Source organism: Choloepus didactylus, chromosome 27 (genome assembly GCF_015220235.1).
Source record: "Choloepus didactylus isolate mChoDid1 chromosome 27, mChoDid1.pri, whole genome shotgun sequence".
NCBI classification, from domain to species: Eukaryota; Metazoa; Chordata; class Mammalia; order Pilosa; family Megalonychidae; genus Choloepus; species Choloepus didactylus.
The window spans coordinates 15,896,857-15,917,748 of NC_051333.1; the positions used below are offsets into that span (position 1 = coordinate 15,896,857).

The 20,892-nt window shown below is 60.2% G+C and overlaps 2 protein-coding genes and 1 long non-coding RNA gene across 7 annotated transcripts in view; 1 reads left to right on the forward strand and 2 right to left on the reverse strand.

Moving 5' to 3' along the window:
- The first annotated feature begins 987 nt into the window (after positions 1-987).
- CAPN12 (calpain 12) lies at positions 988-12,717 on the forward strand. Its single transcript, XM_037820465.1, has 21 exons — positions 988-1,227; positions 1,607-1,676; positions 1,832-1,950; positions 2,128-2,261; positions 2,986-3,154; positions 3,897-3,971; positions 4,042-4,127; positions 4,198-4,272; positions 4,947-5,110; positions 5,219-5,454; positions 5,788-5,799; positions 6,020-6,228; positions 6,444-6,486; positions 6,576-6,635; positions 7,073-7,130; positions 7,534-7,604; positions 7,707-7,769; positions 8,430-8,508; positions 11,528-11,644; positions 11,723-11,781; positions 11,869-12,717. The coding sequence occupies exons 1-21, from the start codon at positions 988-990 to the stop codon at positions 11,893-11,895; spliced, it is 2,166 nt and encodes a 721-aa protein (XP_037676393.1). The 3' UTR covers positions 11,896-12,717.
- Positions 3,272-6,240, reverse strand: LOC119521792. Its single transcript, XR_005214428.1, has 3 exons — positions 6,146-6,240; positions 4,931-5,086; positions 3,272-3,457 (listed from the first exon to the last, which is right to left on the reverse strand). It is a non-coding gene; the product is annotated as an uncharacterized LOC119521792 (long non-coding RNA).
- Positions 12,718-12,728: 11 nt separating the features above from the next.
- The window catches only part of ACTN4 (actinin alpha 4), a 71,441-nt gene continuing 63,277 nt past the window's right edge, over positions 12,729-20,892 (reverse strand). For 2 of the 5 annotated variants that reach the window (XM_037820462.1, XM_037820461.1), the window contains exons 13-21: positions 18,486-18,594; positions 18,236-18,376; positions 17,976-18,158; positions 17,748-17,882; positions 16,619-16,798; positions 15,709-15,855; positions 14,469-14,534; positions 13,741-13,899; positions 12,729-13,661 (exon numbers count right to left, since the gene is read on the reverse strand). In XM_037820462.1, the coding sequence (XP_037676390.1) occupies positions 13,503-13,661; positions 13,741-13,899; positions 14,469-14,534; positions 15,709-15,855; positions 16,619-16,798; positions 17,748-17,882; positions 17,976-18,158; positions 18,236-18,376; positions 18,486-18,594 (1,279 nt within the window). In that variant the 3' untranslated portion in view covers positions 12,729-13,502. Of the gene's footprint in view, positions 13,662-13,740; positions 13,900-14,468; positions 14,535-14,839; positions 14,921-15,708; positions 15,856-16,618; positions 16,799-17,747; positions 17,883-17,975; positions 18,159-18,235; positions 18,377-18,485; positions 18,595-20,892 lie in introns of all 5 variants that reach the window. The other 3 variants (XM_037820460.1, XM_037820459.1, XM_037820463.1) reach the window with 2 other exon arrangements.

Below are 20,892 nucleotides of genomic sequence, written 5' to 3' on the forward strand. Positions count from 1 at the left end.
CAACTCACTCAATTCTTGCAGCAACCCTTTGAGGAGGGGCCTATTATTACCCCAATGTAGAGATGAGAAAACTGAGGCGCACAGAGAGATCAAGTGACTTGCCCAAAGACACACAGCTGTAAAGTGGCAGAGTTGGGATTCAAACCCAGGCCCTCTGGCTCCTAACCACTCACACGCCTCGCACGAGGTCCTGGGGGCGAGGGATCTTGGCGAGTGGAAGGGCAGAAAATCTGATTTATGACCCTTTTCAGAGTCCGCACAGCCAGGGGCTCGGGTAGTATCTGTTGGCCCAGTTGGAGGGAAGATGCCAGAGGGCTGAGGGACATCCGGGTGTCACAGAGGCGACACGGCCCTGCCAGACCCCGTGGCTGAGGGAGAGGGGTCTGCTGGGGTGAATAGGGCTGAGTTTCTGGCCAGTGGGCCCAGTGTCTTTTCGGTCGGCATGAGGGTCACCCCGGTTGCTGGGGGCCCAGCTCGCAGGGAGGGGAGACAGGGGACCCCCGCCCGCTTAGGGGATTCGAGCTGGGATGGGGGCTCTGGGTCCTGCGGGGAGTCACAAGGACAGAGAGAAGGATGGAGGACAGACAAGGAGGGAGACTGAGGCAGACCCCGCTCACCCCAGCCCCCAGAAGGAGCCAGGCGGGGACAAGCAGGCAGAAACACACCCTCTCCCCACACACTGACCTCCTTCTTGGCGATCCCACAGAAGTGGCCGGTCCTCCCTCAGCTCTGCCCACCTTCCCTCCTGCTGCTGGCCAAGCCCATTAAGCTGCTACTCCGGCCACAACTGAAGGCCCCACGCCTCAGGGAGGAAACCACCGAATAGGCGTCCCTGCTCCCTGGCACCCCAAGCCATCAATTAATATTAACGAGGGAAGGCTCCTCATTGCCTAAAGACCTGCATCGGAGCAGAAAGGGGGGAGGCCCCGCCCCTGTGACTCAGGAGGTTAAAGGGCCCGGGCCAGCCCCCGAGCCCCGAGTGTCCAGATGGCGTGCGGCCGCGGCGGCAGGGTCACCATCCAGCTTGTGGACGAGGAGGCAGGGGCTGGAGTCGGGGTCCCGCGGCCTTTCCGGGGCCAGAGCTTTGAGGCAATCCGGGCGGCCTGCCTGAATTCGGGGATCCTGTTCCGCGACCCCCACTTCCCTGCTGGCCCTGATGCCCTTGGCTATGACAAACTGGGGCCGGACTCGGAGAAGGCTAAAGGCGTGGAATGGATGAGGCCCCATGTAAAGTGGGGCTGGGGGCTGGGACTCCTGGTCTGAGGGAGGAGGTGGTCTTGGGGATGAGACTTCTGGTTCTCAGGCAGAAGAGCTGGGAGCCCAAACTCAGGGTTTGAGGGTGGAGGGGGCTGGGAGTCTGGACTCCGGGTCTGAGGGTGGGGGGGCCACAGAGGGGCCTGCTCAGAGCAGGCTCAGCCAGCCTGGGTCCAGGCCGGTGCAGGGAAGCCAACGCCTTTCCACGGGCTTTACGAGGCCTTTCATGGGGTTGGAGTCGCTCATTACTCTGGAGCAAAGGAGGGCTGGAGGGGACCCAGGCGTCTGGCCTTCCAGTGGCTCCTTCCCTCCCTGCCCCGGGCTGAGACCTGGAATCTCCCCTCACCCCCAGGAGTTCTGTGCTGAGCCCCACTTCATCTGTGAGGACATGAGCCGAACAGACGTGTGTCAAGGAAGGCTTGGTGAGACCCCTGAACCCATCCCGAGGCCCCAGATCCAGCAAGATGCAGCTGGGACCCTGCAGCTCTGTCCTGCAGGCTCCCCTCTCTCTGCCCCCTGTGCCCCTGCCTCGGTCTCCCTCGCTCCATCCTCACCCAATGCCAGCCTTTCCCCTAAGGTAACTGCTGGTTTCTTGCGGCCGCTGCGTCCCTCACTCTGTATCCCCGACTCCTGCACCGCGTGGTGCCTCCTGGACAGGGTTTCCAAGATGGCTACGCAGGTGTCTTCCACTTCCAGGTATGGTCTGTTTCCTCTGTCCGTGCCTCAGTTTCCCTCATGGAAACAGCTGCCCTTGGGGCTGTGATTCTTGGACCTGGGGTGGGTACGGCAGGGTCAAGGGTTAAAGGTTGGGGGCCCAGGCAGGATTGGAGGCCGGCAGCTGGGCCCAGGCCCTGCCACCCCTTCTCCCGCCAGCTCTGGCAGTTTGGCTGCTGGGTGGATGTTGTGGTAGACGACAGGCTGCCCGTGCGCGAGGGGAAGCTGATGTTCGTGCACTCGGAGCAGCGGAACGAGTTCTGGGCCCCCCTACTGGAAAAGGCCTACGCCAAGTGAGAACCCCAACCCTCCTTCCCCTGGCTGCAGCCCCAAATCCCAGCAGCAGCCCCCAAGCCCCACAGGACCCCCAGACTCCAGGTTTCTCCAGATATGCCACAGATCCCTCAGACAGCCCCCCCAAGAGCCCAAATAATCAAGTCACAGCCCCCAGGACCCCAATGGGGACATCCAAATTTTAACACTTCTGTCCATTCACATTTCATACAAAACATTCCTAGAGACCCACCAATCTCCCCTAATTCTTAAGGGACCCCAAAAGATCATCCATCATGCCTTGGATTCACTGGATCTAAGATTTATCCCTTCAGGGGATCTGTCATCTCAGTCTCTTCTGGTCTGTCCAGAAACCCAAGCGCTCCAAAATGTTGGGTGCAGTCCTTGGGATCCTCAAATATTTGCCATTCCCCACCCTGCGGCTCTGAAATCCCTGATGTAAACCCCATAGGGATTACTCCCAGATCAGACACCTCCCAGGGACTAAAAATTTCCAGACCCCCCAGAATTCTGTCATAGCTCCCCCAGAAATCACAGTCCTCGTGGCCCCAGAGACAGCAGGCCCAATCGCCAAGAGGTTCCAATGTGCACTGCGGTCCCCCACCCCAAGAGGCCACAGATTTCGGGGGTAGCTCCTGAGGATCTCACACCCTGGGAGGACCCAAATAGAGCTGAGATCCCAGAGGGTTGTCTCAAACCCCCGGCCCGAACCTGCCCCCGCAGGCTGCACGGCTCCTACGAGGTGATGCGTGGCGGCCACATGAACGAGGCCTTTGTGGACTTCACTGGCGGCGTGGGCGAAGTGCTCTACCTGCAGCGCGACACCCCGGGCCTCTTCTCCGCCCTGTGCCGCGCCCTGGCCAAGGAGTCCCTCGTGGGCGCCACTGCCCTGGTGAGAGACCCCGCCAGGACCAGGCAACAGCCAGGGTGGGGGAGACAGTAGCACTTCCCGTGTCCCTCTCCTCCCAGCTTCTGCTTTTGGCTTATTCCCTTGCACAAATGGACTGGAGCAAGTCAAAAGGAAATGCATTTGCCCTCATAGGCGCCAGCTTCAGGCACGGCTGGGTCCAGGTGCTCAGAGGACACAGTCAACTGTGCTTTTCTATTCCTGGCTCTGGGTTAACTTCACTCTCAGGCAAGCTTTCCCCTCCTGCGCACAAAGGGGACCCCCACAGCTGCAGGTACCTCCCGGACCCTAGAGGTAGAGAAAAAAAGACTGCTGCTTTCTGAGAATTTCAGCAAAAGGCCCGGGATTGAGCCTCATGGCTCAGCTTGGGTCATGGGATCGTCTGATCCCGTCATATACACATTCACTTATTGTGTTGCTCTAACTCATTCACTCATTCATTTTATTCCTCTACTTGGTCACTTAATCTCTTGCCTTTCGTGTCTGTCTCTCCGTTTGATCTGTTTCTGCATCTCCATATCACTCTCCTCTCCCCATCTAACTTTTTTCGTTGTCTCTCTCCCTTTTTGCTCTCTCGCCTTCATTCACCAACCCTCACACCCTCTGAGCCCTGCGCTGTTCCGTCGGGGGCTCTGGCCAACCCGCTTTGGGAGCAGGAGGTCAGGGGAAGGAGGAGCAGTGGCTTCTCGGTCCCCACGGAGGCCTCACCGTCCCGTCCTCTACCCAGAGTGATCGGGGCGAGCACCGTACAGAAGACGGGCTGGTGAAGGGACACGCATACTCGGTCACAGGCACGCACAAGGTAAGCCCCCCCGAGGAGGATCATGGCAGGGGGTGTCCAGGCCCCCCAACACTGACAATGCCGCCCCCAGGTGTCCCTGGGCTTCACCAAGGTGCGGCTGCTACGGCTGCGGAACCCGTGGGGCCGCGTGGAGTGGAACGGGGCCTGGAGTGACAGGTGGGTTGGGTCTGGGGTGGGCGGGGGGCTTGGCGCCGTCGGCCAACCCCTCATACCCCGGTCTCCCCAGCTGCCCGCGCTGGGACATGCTCCCCACCGAGTGGCGAGATGCCCTGCTGGTGAAGAAGGAGGATGGCGAGTTCTGGTGAGTTCCCCAAGGCCCAGCTCTCCCTGCAGACGTGAGGCGCCAGGCCAGGGGGCTCCGGGAGGGGCACGCCCTGCTTGAAGGCACTTGGGGGGCCTTCTGGGGAAGGGTCCTAACGGGTTGGAGCTGGCCGTTGGTGTGACATGGGGTGGTAACTGGGGCACTGGGTCCTATTTGGGGGAGTCAAGGGAGAATTCATAAGATTAGGGAAATTTGCAAGCATGACAATATTTGGGAGGGGGGACTGAAAGGGGGTGGGTAATTTTCAGGGCAATTGAAGGGGGCTTGGCCGTATTTGGGGTATTTCGTGAGACCTGGCAATATAGAGGGGCTGAACAATGCTTGTTGGTATTTAAGAGAATGTGAAGGTCCTGATATTTGGGGGTAGAAGGCAATTTGGCACTATTTAGGGAGAAGTTTGTGGCTATTGGTGATTTGTGGGGCATTTCTAGGGACTTGGAGAAATGTGGGGGAGTTGGGGTTCAGGGTTCAGTGATTTGGGGTTTATTTCTGGAGACATGGTAATACTTGGGGGGCTGAGGGGTACTTGGTAACATTTAAGGAATAGGACTTGGTGGTTTGGAGGGGCCATTTCTGGGGTCTTGAGAGGTTTGGGGGAGCGGGGCCCTGGCGAGGTGGGGGCTGGGCAGGGCCTGACCCCGGGCTGTGTGCAGGATGGAGCTGCAGGATTTCCTCCGCCACTTCAACACCGTCCAGATCTGCTCGCTGAGCCCTGAGGTGCTGGGCCCCAGCCCGGCGGGGGGTGGCTGGCACGTCCATGTGTTCCAGGGCCGCTGGGTGCGCGGCTTCAACTCTGGTGGGAGCCAGCCGGGCGCGGGTGAGGCCTGGAGCGGGGGGGGGGGGGGGGGGGGGGGGGGGGGGGGGGGGGGCGGCAGGCGGGGGGTGCGTGGCAGGCGGCAGACCCCACTTCCTTCTCCCCTGCTAGAAACCTTCTGGACTAACCCCCAGTTCCGGCTGACGCTGCTGGAGCCTGACGAGGAGGAGGATGATGAGGACGAGCAGGGGCCCTGGGGGGGCTGGGGGGCCGCAGGGGCATGGGGACCCGCGCAGGGGGGCCGCATCCCCAAGTGCACCGTCCTCCTGTCCCTCATCCAGCGCAACCGGCGGTGCCTGAGGGCCCAGGGCCTCACTTACCTCACCGTGGGCTTCCACGTGTTTCAGGTGGGGCCAAGGGGGGTGGTCGGAGAGGGGCTAAGAGGGGGCCTGGGGGTCAGGGAGGGGAGGGGGAGCTGAGGGATCGGAGGAAGGGGTCTGAAGGGCAGGACGGATGAGGGGTCACAGAGGATCAGGGAGGGGGCCAAGGCGCAGAGAAAGGATGAGGGTACAGAGGGGGCGGGGATAAGAGAGAGGGTGGGCCAGGGACTGGGATGGGGGTTCAGTGAATGCTTGGTTGGGAAGAAGGGAGGATGCAGGGGTGTGGAGGGGGCAGGGAGGGGCTCTGGGGGTGGCCCCTCTCCCCAGGCCCCTGACACCCCTTCCTCATTCTTCTTACAGATTCCAGAAGAGGTGGGGCTCTCGGATGGGCCCCCAGACCCCATCCCTACACTGGCCCCAGGGTTGGACAGCCTGGCCCACCGGTGGGGGAGTCTTGGGGGACAGAGTTAATCCGAGGGCGAGACTGTCGTGGATGGGAAGGGGTGGGCTGCGGAGGGATGGTCTGGAGGGGCGCGGTGAACTTGGGGGGGCCGTGGTCACGTCCGCCGCCCCCCACCCCCGTCCCCCCCAGCTGCTGGGCCTCTGGGACTCTCCGCGCAGCCGCGCGCTCCTGCCGGGCCTGCTGCGCGCCGACCGCTCGCCCTTCTCCGCCCGCCGCGACGTGAGTCGCCGCTGCCGCCTGCGGCCCGGCCACTACCTGGTGGTGCCGAGCGCGGCGCGCGCCGGCGACGAGGCTGACTTCACGCTGCGCGTCTTCTCCGAGCGCCGCCACTCGGCCGTGTGAGCACCGCCCCGGCCCGTGCGCTGGAGCCCCGGAGCCCCGCACCCCGCTCCGCCCGCGGGGTCCCCAGCCCCGCTCCCCAGGGCCCCCCCCTTGAGCCGCGCTCGCGGTCCCCAGCCCCGCCTGGAGGAGCCCAGAGCCCCCAGGACCCGGCCTGGGCCCCACTGTTCCCCCGGCTGAGACCCCGCCTCCGTCTCCCCTTCGCCCTCTGCAGGGAGGTTGATGACGTGATCAGCGCCGACCTGCAGGCGCTCGCGGTGAGGGGCCGTCGGAAGATGGGAGGGGGACAGGTGGCGGCGGAGGGGCTCCCTCTTGGCCAGAACTGAACTCCCGCCACCCTCCCCAGGCCCCCCAGGTGCCCCTGGAGCTAGGGATGGAGCAGCTGTTTCAGGAGCTAGCCGGAGGGGTGAGTAGGGATGGGGGGTATGGGACCGGGCGGAGGGAGTAATGCCCCTCCTCTATCGTGGGGGTCTCATTTTGCTTTAGTTTCCCCCTTCCTCACTGTGCTTAAATCACATGACCTTTCTTCAACATGCTGGCAGCTCTTCGCTGCCTCAGGGCCTTTGCTCTGGCTGCACCCTCTAGCCCTTGTCTCCCTTCACACCCTGCCCTGGCCGAGGCCTCCTCCGCGGCACCCTGCTCTGGAAGCCCTCCCTGCCCTCCCTCAGCCAGGAGGCTGTGGGCGCCCCCAGCCCAGGGCTCCCCCCGGTGCAGCCCTCATCTCTGGCAGCTGCGGGCTGGGGACAGGCCTCTCTCCTCCACTAGACCATGAGCTCTGAGAGGGCCGGGGCCAGCGAGGGCTGCGGGAGGGAATGGCCTCACAGCTGCCTTCTCCCTGGCCAGGAGGAAGAGCTCAACGCCCCTCAGCTCCAGACCCTGCTAAGCATCGCCCTGGAGCCTGGTGAGCTTTGGGTGGATGAGGGGGTGGTTTGACCAGGGGTCCTGGCCATGAGAGCTGGGCTCCACAGAGCCTCCTGTGTGTGTTAATCCACGATCTTTGTGGGCTCAGCCTGGCAGCACCTCCCGGCCTGCAGGTGGGTCCCAGGGTCAGGGCCAGGGCCCCCCATGAGCACCCCTTCCTCTCGGTGAGAGACAGAGCATAGCTGCAGGGAGCACAGATGCAAAACCACCCTGCCTGGGCTCCAATCCAGCTCTGCTAGTTCCCAGCAGTCACAGACTGTGCCTCGGTTTCCCATCTATAAAATGGGGATAATAATAATGCCTGCTGCAGAGACCTAATGTCCACAAAGCATTGGTGACGATGCCTGCATGCAGGAATTGCTGAGGTTTTTTTTTTCCTGTAGCCAGGGCTCACGCCCGGACCCCTGGAGAGATTGGGCTCAGGACCTGTGAGCAGCTGCTGCAGTGCTTTGGGGTACCCAGGGGGTGATGGGACCTATTCAGGGGTGATGATGATGTTGGGGCCCCTGCTCCCCTTCTGGGGACACTGACCTTAACCGGATGTCCCTATTCCCAGCATGGGCGGAGCCTGGCCCTGCACCACTTCCAGCAGCTATGGGGCCACCTCCTGAAGTGGCAGGTAACGGGGGTGTCTGGGCGTGGCTACCTCCTCCTGGAGGGAGAGGGAGCTTTACTAATAAGGGCACAAGTGCCCTGTAGGCTCATGGGGTCCCTGGGGACAAGGGGCACCTGGCTTGGACGTCTCTCCCCCATCTGCCCCTCTGTGGTCCCTCTAGGGGTGCCGAGTAGTTCAGGATTGACAGCACAGATGCTGGTTGTGTGTGTGTTTGGAGGGGTGGAGTTGGGGATCCCAGCTCAGCCCCTTTCTGGCTGTGACTCGAGGCAAGTCACCTCCTTCCCCTCTGAGGGGCCTTTGCTCACGGGCACGTGGGTCCCTGTGAGGAGTAAATGGTCCGACGCATGCGCGTAGGGTCAGCAGTGATAAGCCGCTACTTACTGAGCCCTCATTAAGCGCTTTGTAAGAAGACTCTCAACTTTTCTTTGCAACAACCCTGGGAGTTTGGTGTTCCTGTTGTCCCCACTTTGCAGACTGGGAAACAGAGGCCCAAAGTGGTTAAGCTGCCTGCCCAGGGACACAGCCAGGAAAGAAGGGAGCTGGGAGGGGAAGCCAGGTTGTGTGGCCTCCGAGGCCCTTTTTCCAGTCCTCTTCAGGGCTCTCGGTTGCTGCCCAGGGGCCTGGGGGTGGGACTGACCCACACCTCCTGGCCTCCCTGCCCAGGCCACATTTGACAAGTTCGACGAGGACGCCTCTGGAACCATGAACTCCTATGAGCTGAGGCTGGCGCTGAACGCGGCAGGTGTGGACAGGGGTCCTCTAGGGGTGGGTGCTGGGGACGGGGTGCTTCCCCTCCTGCCGCCTGTCCTCTCAGGGTCCTGCCTGTCCACCCAGCCACAGCCATCCACCTTAGTTTGTTGCCAACTCCTGGCAGGAAGGGACTTGGTGACCCTGAAAGAGGCCAAATGCCAGCTATTTCTGTGTGGGGAAGAGGGCGGAGGGGGGATGGACCAGAGAAGTCCCTAAGGGCTGCCACAAGGCGAAGTTGGAGAAGGTTTGGAAGCTGGTGTGAGAGGCCCTGGCCCCCAGGAATGTTCTGGATTTGGGTTGGCCTGGGTGTGAATCCTAACTCAATTGATTCACTCCTTGGGTGGCCCTGGGCACGTGGCTCCATCTTGTGCCTGCGTCTTCCTCTCTGAGAAATGGCTAAACACGGGGGTTTGCAAGGTGCTGGGTGCTCAGGGAATGCCCGAGTGTGTGTGCAAGCAAGCTGGCCAAAGGCTCCTGCTGAAAAGTTGATTCTAAGCAGTAGCACGGCCCATTCCATTGGTGTGAGGGGCACAGAATCCACACCAAGAAACAATGCAAGAGAGGAAAACTTTCCATGGGCTTCAAAGCAAGTCAGCTAAGTGCAGGAGTGTGAGTGCCTCTGCCTGGGTGGAGAGGGGGGGCTGGGACCCCAACTAGGAACTCCCAGCCCCCCACCCAACTCCAGGGTTCGTTGGCCAGTGCAGTGAAGGCTGAGCCCTGGGGCCATGGGGGTGGGCGAGTGTGACCGAGAGACCAAGGGAGAGAGGATCTGGTGTGGGTGGTGATCAAATGTCCAGGAATGTATAGGAAGTAAGATGAGGCAAGAGATGGTCACAGGGAGAAGGTTGGGAGCCGTAGCGCAGAGAAAGTGAGAAACTGAGTTCAGCAGAGAGACTGAGGCAGAGGCACAAGAACCCAACACAGACACAGAGGGCAAATGTTCATATCCCCATTCAGCACTACCGAGTCTCTAGAACATGCCAGGTGCTGCTCTGGGCAGAGGAGAACTGCAAAGTGTTCTTGTGGAGCTGAGATTCTGGGAGTGCAGACAACAAGCAAGGAAGCTATCCAGTGGGTCAGACACCAATAAAGGCAACAGCTGGAAAACAAAGCAGGCCTGGGGGTCGGCAGGCAGGGCTTGGCGTGCAGGGTTAGATGGGGTGGTGGGGGTGCCAGGCAGAGCGAACAGCCCGTGCAAAGGCCCTGAGATGGGAAGGTGCGGAGGAGCGAGGGGACAAGTGACAGAGACGAGGCCAGTGTGGCTGGAGCCCAGTGAGCAGGGGTGGGGCGGGGTGGTCAGATGGGTGGGGAGACAGGACAGCACTTGGGGCCTCCTAAGGACTTTGGCTTTTTAAATTTTTAAAATATGTCTGAGGGAGGAGGGAGGGGTATGGACAGGGTCAGGGTGTGCGTGGCTGGAGACAGGCAGGGGAAGGCTGTGGTATGGATGGAGGGAATGCCAGGGAGGGAAGCAGCAGGATGAAAGCTCTGGAGACCCCAAGAGAGAGCAGGTGGGGCAGCCTCAGGATGGAAGACTGGGGAGAGAAATAATGTAGCTCAGTCACACTCTTGGCCCCCAAACATTCCCTGAGTACCTGTGCTGCTCCTGACCCTGTAACTGGGGCCTTGGTGGTGACCAGAAGCCCTTCCCTGACCTCACACGGCTTCTAGTCCCGGGGCAGCCATGCCTGAGTGTGACGGCGAGAGGGTCGGGAAGCCCAGGGTCCTGTAGGAGCTGAGGGGGGCCTGATGCTGGGTGCTGGGGGTGACTGAGGGCTTCCTGGAGGAGTGGGTATGAGAAGCAGCAATACTTTGGGCTGAGGGAGGACAAGGGTGTAATGGGCAGAGGGGACATGGTGTGCAGAGGAGGCAAGACAAAGCCCTGGGACAAATGGAGGCTGGGGGTGGGAGATGAGGCTCAGGTCTGCAGGAGCCACACTCATGGCTGAGGGCAGTGGGGAATCCGGGGGGGGGGGGGTATAGGGTCTCGGTCTCCTAGGGCCCCAGCAGGACCCCACACCAGACAACACAGGACATAGGGACCCTCAAGAGTGGCCAGAGGAAGCTGACAGTTTCCATGGAAGGAAAGTAGGAATCCCAAAGGGACAGCTGAGGGGCTCCTGACCCCTTCTTGGGGCCCTTGTACCCCATCTGACCGGGTTTCCCCACAATCATGGGTATAGCACCCTGCACCCCAAAACTTGAGGGCAGATGAAGGCCAGAGGGTAAGGGGCTGTGGGAGAGGACCCAGCCAGAGTTCAGCTGCAGGCCCCTGGCCTCCTCGAGACTGGAAGACAGCACCCACAGCGGGCACACAGCAGGTACTGGCAAGCGGCAAATACTAGCCAAATGAACAAAAGTGCAGAATAAGGGTGAGGACGGGCTTCAGGAAGCAGTTGAAGCTCATGAAGTTATCCAGAAAACTGTTTTTATCTGGACATATGAAGGATGGGGGAGGAGAGTTGTGCCACCACCTTGATCTTGAAGGGTTATTTGTGACCCAGAAAAGGTCAAGAACCAGTTTTCAGCTTTTAAGAACCTCTGTTAAGTGGAAAGACTCCAGGTGGGACTGACAAAATGTTTTGCTGCTCAGAAATGTTTTCCAGTGCCTGCCCACCAGCAGGGAGGCAGTTCTGCACGATCTAAAGGAATAGCAATACTGACACTTACAGCTCTTACATGCCAGACACCATTTGAAGTTCTCCACACGTAAACCCTCCTTGATCCCCACAAACCCTACGGGGTCAGGGCTGTCAGATCTCCATTTTGCAGATGAGGGAACAGGCCCGGAGAAGTGCAGGGGCTTGTGCAAGGTGAGCTCCCGGGCCCTGGAGGCCATGCCTGCCCTCCCAGTCTGCCCTTCCCGGGAACCCCACTGCCCTCAGCCGCCTGGGGGCCCAGGCCACCTGCCCCACGAGGTGGTAACAGGCCTGCGCGTGCCTCGGTGTCCCCTGGGGAGTTGGGGGTGGGCGAGAAGCTGCGGCTGGGTTCACAGGGGCACCTCCCCTTAGGCTTCCACCTGGACAACCAGCTGACCCAGGTCCTCACTAGCCGCTACCGGGACAGCCGCCTGCGCGTGGATTTCGAGCGCTTTGTGTCCTGCGCTGCCCAGCTCACCCGCATCTTCCGTGAGTGCTGTGGAGGGGCAGGGGCAGGTGGTGGTCTCTCCCACGGTGGGGGAGCTGACCCCGCCCCTCTCTGCGCAGGTCACTGCAGCCAGCACCTGGGTGGAGGTGAGGGGGTCGTCTGCCTGACCCACAGACAGGTGAGCCAGGGTGGAGGGCGGCTCAGGGTGGCTGGGTAGGGGCCTGGGCAACCCCTGCTCAGGCTTCCCTTCTGCTCTCGCGCCCAGTGGTTGGAGGTGGCCACCTTCGCCTAGGATCAGTGGACACGGAGCACCTGTCCCTTCCTCCAGCCATGGACCTGGGGTCATTCCACGGCGGGGAAAATCTGAGGCCCAGCAACCAACCCCCACCCACCCCCCACCGCCCACCGCCCTGACGCTGAGCAGTTCAGAGGCCGGGCTCAACTTCCGGCTCCACCGTTCACCAGCTGGACACGAGTCACTGCACCTCCTGTGCTTGCGTTCCGCATCTGTAAGCAGGTGACTGCACCTTTCCAGGGCAGACCACGGGAGTCCGTGTGCACTGTGCACTCAGAACAGCGCCTGCCCCCAGCGCACGCTCATGGCACCCTGCTGCTCAGCACCCTACTGCTCGGTGCCCTCACAGGGCTGGGGATCACGGGGTCAGGTGTCCTGCCTTGCCCTGGGGAGGCCTTCTACCCTCAGTCTCCTAAGAGGCCGAGGGCAGAGGCAGGAGACAGACAATGAGAGGACGCTTCAGGAATCCTTAAAAATATTACATGTTTTATTGTCCTGTCCCCAGAAGGGTGGTTTATCCAGAAACCAAGGAAAAAAAAAAAAAATCCAAATGAACTAAAAAAAAAAAAAAAAAAAAAAAAAAAAGGAAAAAAGGGAGTGAAACCATCGACTAACAGGCAACCAGGCCAGCAGCCCACCCTCCACCTCAGGAGGGCCCCCGAGACCCATGCCCAATGACAGACAACAGAGAACACCCAGTTAGGGGGCTGGGGGCAGCAAATCAGCTACGTCTTCATTACAGGAGCAAGACAAAGGGCAAAGATATGTTGTGCGGTGAATATATATTTATATAATAAATCCGTAAGTTAATAAAGTAAATAGTAATTCTCTGAAAGTTTTTTAAATTCTTTTTTTTTCTTTTATAGGTTTTTATGTGTTTGTGTGTTTTTTTGTTTTGTTTTGTTTTGTTTCTTTTTTTCCCGGTCCTTAGAAAATCAGAGACAAGCGCGTCCAGACAAAGCAAGGCCAGTGCCGGCTGGGGGTGGGGGCGGGCACTCAGTTGCCGAGGCCGACGTCCCTGTGGCACAGCGGGCGGGCGCTCGGCGTGCCCCTCATCTCTTGGCCACGGCGAGGGGGTCAGGGTGGGGAGGGTGGGAGGTTGCTGGGGGCTGTTGCCGTCGAGTAGCTGGGAGTGCCCTCCCTGCTGGAACCGTCACAGGGCCTGAGCGGCTCCTGGACAAGGCACATAGGGCTTTGGCCTGGACATGGGAGGCCCTAGGGGGACCTCAGGGGCAGAGGAAGGGCCTGGGTGTGGAGGGGAGTCCCTGGGGCACAGAGAGGACCTGTTTTGCCATGGGACGCACCATGCCCTCCTCTTTGTGAAAAACAAAAAAAAACACATCATGTATGTTTACCGACCAGAAGCACTGACCCCAAAAGGTCTTCCTTGCCCCTACCCGGGGGGAGGGAAAGAACCTCCTCACCAACCAGAGAGGGGAGAGAGCCCGCCCAGCCCCTCCCTGCCCACCCCCCAAGGACCACAGAGAGCGCTTTGCATAGATACAGAATTGGAGGAGCCGGACTTCAGAGAGGGACGGGGGTCCCCCAGCCCCTCCTGGAGGCTGCGGGGAGGGGGTGTTTGGTCAGGTCCCGCAGTGGGGACCTCACAGATCGCTCTCGCCGTACAGGGCGGTGGAGAAGGACTTGTAGTCGAGGGCGCCGGGCATGGCGTCAGGGCCCTGGTAGGGTGCCATGCGGGCAATGCAGTACTCGGCCTGGTCAGGGGGCAGCTCTCTCCGCAGCTCCTCCGCCGTGATGAAGTTCTGGGGTGTAGGGCAGGAATCTGAGTCCCCGCCCACCCGCCCGCCCTGCCTGCCCGGTCCCAGCTCCCCCAGTGCTCACCTTGTCCCCTGCCAGGACCTTGAAGGAGGCGATGACCTGGTCGGCCGTGTCTGTGTCTGTGGTCTCCCTGGACATGAAGTCGATGAAGGCTTGGAAGGTCACGAGGCCGCTGTGGTTGGGGTCGACCACGCTCATGATGCGGTTGAACTCGGCGTCGCCCTGCGAGGTGGGGTGTGGATGAGGGACAGACAGCAGCTCAGTGGGACAGGGGCAGCCTGGCCTGGACCAGGGGATCCTGTCCCAGGAAAACAGCCGGGAGAGCAGAGCCCGACCCTGTGGCCACACCACCCTCGCCTTCAGCCGGCCCTAACCCCGTCTCGGCTCCCCTGGCCGATGCTCAAGGGCAGAGTCCTGACTGCCCCTGCACCTAGCAGCCCCCCACCCCACCCCACCGTGTTCTGCGGGAAGTGGGGAGCTGAGGTGAGGATCAAACAGGTCTACTGTTCCTCAGCCCTAGGCTCACGAGTTACCTCCACAGGGTGGGGAAGAAAGAAAGAGAGAAAGAGAAAGAAAGGGGAAGAAAGGGGAAGACAGAGGCCCCCTTTCCGGAGGTGGGGGGCTCAAGGAGTCATCGGAGGGACCCCAGCCCAGCAGATGCAGCAAAGGAGGAAGGCAGGCAGCACTGCTCTGGGGGAGGAGTGTCTCCAAGGACATGGAGGCAGCGGTGGGGGGCAGGGTGGGGGCAGGAGGAGCAGCGGCCCAAAGTGGGGGAGGCAGAGACTGCATACCAGGCTGTATCCTGTGGAGATAAGCAGAGCCCTGAAGTCATCGGAGTCCATGCTGCCTGTCTGCTTCTGCTCCGAGGATGCAGGGAGAGCAGAGGGGGCCAGGCCCAGAGCAGGCAAGAGGGGCCGCCCGATGCACGGCGGGGCAGTGGGAAGACAGTGGCGGGGGACAGAGGAGGCCCCGAGAGACCAGGTAAGGGGTAGGTGTCCAGAGAGACACAAGGATGGGGAGGAGGCAGAGAAGCCGGTGAAATGGGACACACAATGGCAAGGAGTGGAATGACGAGGGGGGGGGGCAGAGAGAGAGAGAGGAGAAGAGAGAGAAGGAAGAGCAGTTAATGCCACGGTCCTCCGGGGCCCCGGGGGGCGCGTACCTGCCGGTCATTCTCCACATCGTAGCCCAGGCTGATGAGGCAGGCCTTGAACTCCTCAGGCCCCAGCGCCCCGCCATGATCCTGCCAGGGGCCGTCCGGGCGATGGTGTGCAGGAGGGGTGGTGTGCAGACCACATGGCCGGAGAGAGGCAGGGAGAGGGGCCGGGGCCACGTGCAGAGGGTGGGGGTGGGGGGCACACATGGGGGAAGGAAACACGGAGTTAGAGGGCGACGCAGACAAGGGGTGGTCAGGGACGGTCTGGGAGGGGAGGGCCTGTTCATTCTGCCTTCTGCCCAGGCAGCCCGGGGGGCATTCCAAGGCCCCCCACCTCCTCAGCCCAGAGCACTGGCGGATGGCAGGAGGGGTGGGGAAAGGAAGGAGATTGCAGCCTGTCCTGGAAAGATGTTAAGGGCCCTGCCTGAGCGCAGAGCCAAGGGTGCACGTGCACACTGACAGAAGGAGGCAGATGACGGCCGGGCCCAGCAGGTGGGCTGGGGACCAGGGCAAACTCCAGCACTCGGGCCCTTCCAAAGGGGCCTTCATAAGGTGGACCTAGAGCTGCCAGGCCGAATCTGGGTTTCCAAAACACTGCGCGTGTGTGGACAGATTCACAGACCTCGAATCTCAGGTGTGCTAGGACTTCAGGGTCTTGTCAGCAGGTGGGCAGGGGGGCAACTCCACCCCCTCTTCAGTGGCCGGTGCAGGGCCTCAGCCAGGAGGCCTCAGGCCCTGCAGGCCCATGGGAACTGTGGCTGATGTTCAGCAAATGTGATGTGCACAAACGGACAGATGCAAAGATGGAGGGAGGCAATATGGGGCGGTGACGCCGGGAAGGGAAGATGCCAGGGAGGCAGAGGGGGGCGGCTCACCTTGTCAAAGTGGTTGAAGGATGCCCGGAACTCTTGCATCTGCTCCTGGCTGATGCCCTTGGCATCACGGGTGAGGATCTGGTTCTCGATCTCGTTGATGGTGCGGGCAATGGTGGTGAGCAGCTGCTCCCAGCCCACGCGGATGTGCTGGGGAGTACAGAGGGCATGACCGTTTGCTGGGCAGCGGCTGGAGCTGGGGGCACTGGGCTGAATCCCTTCACCATGGTGGTGGCCTGGGACTCTCTCCCAAGCACCATGTTCTCCTGGACGTCTCATGTTTATGCAGGGGGACAAGACCATGGCACCCTTGTCTTAGAAAGCCTCATCTCCTCCTGTCTCTGGCCAGTGAGCAAGGTTTCTGTCACTTTAGCAAATAACCCAGTGACTAATGAAGGAGAGGGGCAGGGAGCCAAGATCTTCGTGCGAGGCTCTAGCTGCAAACTTCTAGAGATATGCTGGTAAATGTTTAACATTGGACTTTCTGGGGATAAACAAAACCACAAGCAACTCTGATTTGTGCTATTTGCAGATTTGCATGGTATAAATACTCCTACCATGGATGACTGTGAGCTACCAATATGACACCAAGTTTGCAAAACTGCTGAAACTTCAGCCATCAGCTCTCGTGAGCAGGTGCACTGACTCTGGCACACACGGTTGGATCCGTGTACTGGAGCACGGATAAACTGCTGAGGCCAATTGCTGGGAGGTGTGGTGTTATGGCGAGAGGAGGACAGAGAGGTAGGGAAACTGATTTTTCCTTTTGAGTGCATGAACACAGTGATACAGTTGGAAAGGCACATAGGAGACAGCAGACAGAAACCTTTTCTACTGGGCCAAGAGCATTTTCTAGCATTTCCAGGGAATCTGTCCCCGAGCGAGAAAGGGCAGCCGGCCGGCTACGCGATACCTCCATGGTGTAGTTGGTGTGCTTGTTGTCGAAGATGAGGGCCTCCTGGATGAGCTGGTGCTGCTGCTCCAGCAGGTCCAGGTTGGGCTTGTAGTCCACGATGCTCCGCTCGTACTGCTTGAGGTGGCTCAGCTGGTCCTCCAGGGTCCCATTCATCTCGATGGAAATGCGCCCAATCTCCTGTGTGAGGAAGGCGGGGGCCGCAGGACAGGTGAGGCTGGGTGGGGTGAGGGTGGCCCTAACCCGAGGCTGTGGCCTGCCACCCTCTAGCCATTCCCTGGAGTCCTGTCTGATGATAAAAGCAGCCATGACCGAGAGTCTGTCTGTGCCGAGAGCACTACGTGTTTCACCTTAACCTCCCTGTGGGGCCTGGGACTAGAAAGCCTGACTGTAGAGGTGGAAACAGTCCCAAAGAGGGTGGCTGAACACAAAAAGCAGCAGTCAGGGCTAGAACCCATGCCCGGAACCCACGGCTCCTGACCACCAGCAGCACACCCTTGGCTCCCCACAGGCACACAGGCCAAGCAGCAGGCAGGGAGCCACGGGACTGACCTGCTGGCACCCATGGCCCCAGCCACAGCCTGTCATGTGGTGAGTGTGCGTAAGGGGGCACAGAGATCCTGTCAGCATTACTACAAGCCTCCCCATGACTGGCCACCAAGGGCCACAGTGAGCAGCCAAGGGCCATGCCCTGGCCACCGTCCTCACAGCTATGCTGTGGTGCTCACAATGGGCTGTCTGGGGCAGGCTCAGCAGGGTTTGTTGAAGCAATGAACAAAGTATAGCTTCAACCCCATTTTAGAGATGAAAGAACTGAGGATCAGAGGTTAAACTGTGCCTGAACCACAACCCATGATCAAGGGCAGAAAGGAGACTCAAACCCACATCTGGCTGCTCAGCCATGTTTCCCTCCAGACTGTACTGCCATTCTCACCACCACCGCCTGGTTGGCATTCCTAATCCCAAGAGGCCATCAAGGCTCCCGTGAGAAGTGGGAGCACAGATCCGCCAGCCCTCCAAGTCCTCCAAGGGCTGGGGTGAGGCCTCCAGATCACCTGAGACCTTCCTCTAAATTTTGCCCTAAGCAGTTCTGGCTGGTCCCAACAGAGCTGTGCAGACAGCCCCTTACCTCCATCTTGGTCTGGATCCAGGGCCCGACGATGTTGGCCTGGCTGGCGAACTGGCGGCGGAGGTGCTCGTTGGACTGCTGCTTGCTCTGCTCCTCCAGGAGGGCTTGGTCCCGCTTTGGCACCAGCTGCTGCACCTGGGGTGGGGGGTGGGGGTGTGGAGCAGGGACAGTCAGGGTACCACCCTTCTGCCTGGCCGGCCCTGTCCCAGGTGCTAGGCCCCAGCCCACCTTCTCCCACTTGGAGTTGATGATCTGGGGGGTGACGGTGGTGTAGGGGTTGCTGCCGGACAGTTTGATGTGGTTGCTCTCGGCAATCCTCTGGGCCTCCTTGTGGATGGCCAGGATAGCCTCCCTCTCTCTGTCGGCGTCTGGCAGGGTGGACTTGAACTGGTCATGGGCTGAGATCAGGCCCTGAGGGAGGAGGCTGAGTTAGGGGAGCAGGCGGCCCTGCCCCTGGGAGCCTGTGAGAGGGGAGGATGTCAGCAGACCTCAATCTCCTCGATGGTGTGGACGATGAACATGTCCTGCAGGTCCTCCATGGCGCTCTCCATCCAGTTGTTGAAGGGCGCTGCCCGCTTGGCATACTCCAGGTGCAGCTGGTCAATGGTCTCCAGCTGCTTCTCTGTTTTCTGGTGTGCGGGCAGAGGGGGAAAGTGGGGGGACACAGGAGGGAAGGTCAGTCAGTGAGCAGGAGTTGGGGGAGGGCAGTGGGCACGGGCTCTGGAATGACCCCCTCACCTCCAGGGCCTCCCTGCGACTGTGGGTCAGAGAGCCAAGCGCGTCCCACTGATCGCAGATCTTCTGGCAGCGGGCATTGACATTGTGGGAGTCGAAGTAATCCAGCTCACTGTGGGCCGGAGCAGACGGGGTGAGGCCTGGGCCCAAGGACCCAGCAGGGCCTGGTCCTCAGGGACAGTGACAGTCAAGGGTTTCCATTATCAGGCACCCCAGGGAAGGAGAAATTCTGGGGGTCGAGGGAGGGGCAAGGGATAAGGGATAAGGGATGGTTGGGGGTTTCTCCCACTCATGTCCTTCAAAGCTCCTTTTGCTGCCGTAAGCTAACTCAGTGGCTGCCAGAGGGAGACCCATGGCTGGGGTGTGGACGGCTTTTTTCATTTAAATAAGGTCTGTTATGCCATACTGCCTAGGTTTGAATTCTGGCTCTATCATTTTCTAACTGTGTAACCCCAGGTGAGTGAATTCCCTACTCTGGATACCTCAGTTTTCTCATCTGGGAGTTGGGGATGGGGTTGTTGTGGGGATCAAATTAATTAATGCATGTAAAGTGCTAGAAAGAGTCCTTGGCCCTGGTAAACAAAAGTAGCAGTAGTCATTTATTAAAGGTTGTGTATTGAAATGGGTATTATGAAAAAAATATAAAACTAGTCAACTGATTTTAGTCTCATTCTAAGCAATCGATACTAGATTAAAAAAAAAAAAAACATATGGCAAATAGTGATATGAGTACTAGTATCTGAAGGACTGAAGTTTGGGAAACCTTGGGCGGATACGATCACTCCTGACCCCTGCTCTGCAAACACACCCACCGCCCCTTCCATTCCTTATCAGCCTAGGGGTCCCCCTCCTGGTGTCCAGACACTTGGGTCCTCTTGGCAGCAGGTCCCTAGAGTTGTATCCAGGCAGGGAATCTGGGGGCCTGGCAAAGGGCAGGGAACAACTTTGGGGAGACCAGGTGGTCATCTCGCCTGCCTGGTGAGGCTGTGACCCCCAGTGGGTCACCTTCCTGTCTCAACCACTCCCTGCTGTGTGACCCAGGGCCAGCCCCTTGGCCTCTCTGAGCCTCAGCTCCCCTCTGTGCAGTGCGGCTATGGGGAGAATTAAACGAGGAGGCATGTGTAGAGCCCTCGGTGCCACGAGTTTTCATTGCTGTCAGTAATCACCGCTCAGCCAGGCTCGTCCTGCACGGCCCACGGCTTCTCTGACTCATCCTTGGGGGAATGGCCAGCACCCCAAACAGCCTTCCCTCCCTTTCCTCCAGGGCAACTGTCCAGAAAGCTGCTCTGAGTGACCGCCTGTCCCTGGCTCAGGGCAGTGGGTTTCACGTAGTTGTTCCCAGTGCGTGAGGAGGAGGATGGTCCAGGATTTATTCCAAGTCTGCTTCCCACCAGCTTCCAGGGCTCCCCCAGTTAACCAGGGAGTCTGCCAACATCGTACCCCCACATCCCCTGGGGGTGCCTGTGTCAGTGGCCTTGCTACGCTGGGCCCAGTGCAGGGGCCTGAGCCTGGGAGAGGGGGCAGGACTGAAGGGGGCCAAAGCTGTGCCCATCAGGGACGCTGCGGTTCGCACGCTGGGGAGGCCCATCAGCGTGTCTGCCTCAACAGGAGCAGACGGAAGCCCCACAGGCATCATGGCTGAGCCCCCGCCTTGCAGGAACAAGCAGAGCTTTGGGGATGGCTGGACTGGGAAGGGGTGTTTGCGGAAAGGGCAGTTCCAGCCAAGGATCCTATTTTTGAGCAGACGGCTATTTTGGGAGCACTGCTACCCCTCCAGGGCCTGTGGATTTTCCATGAAGTAACGGCCTGGGCCTCCCACTCCCTGGGCCCTCCCTGCTGCTGGCCGCCGCACTGGTGGAATAAGGCCCCCATTCACTGGCTCTGGAGGTTCAGTGTACTAATTGTGTGCACAAGTTTATCTGACTGGGGTGGGGAAGGGTGGGGAAAGGACCCGGCTGCCTGGAAGCTCTTACAATAAGTGTATTCTGAGCAAGAGTGAGGGATGGAGCTAGCCAGAACAATGCGCTCACTGTGCAGCCGGATTCCCACAGGGAGGAGCAGGCCGGAGCAGTGGGGACGAGGCTGCCCGCCCATCAGGGGGCAGGTGGCATATTTGGTGTGGCAAGCTGGGGAGGGGGGAGCCCAGGGACCCCTACTGTCTGAAGACTCAGGATGAGGGGCTCCCAGAGACCTCCCCTCTGCTGAGAGAATCTAGAACCCACTAGGTTTCTCATTCAGGGTTAAAACAGGAGCGCAAAACGCCTGGCTCCAGAAGGCGCGCCCCAGGCATCTGAAAGGAGGAGGCGGGAGGCCTAGGGACTCGAGGCTGGGAGGCAGGCTGGACCTCGGGGGCCGCTGCCACCAGCCTCTGGGCAAGCGGGGGTGGCAGGGGACTGTGGGCCTGCACGTA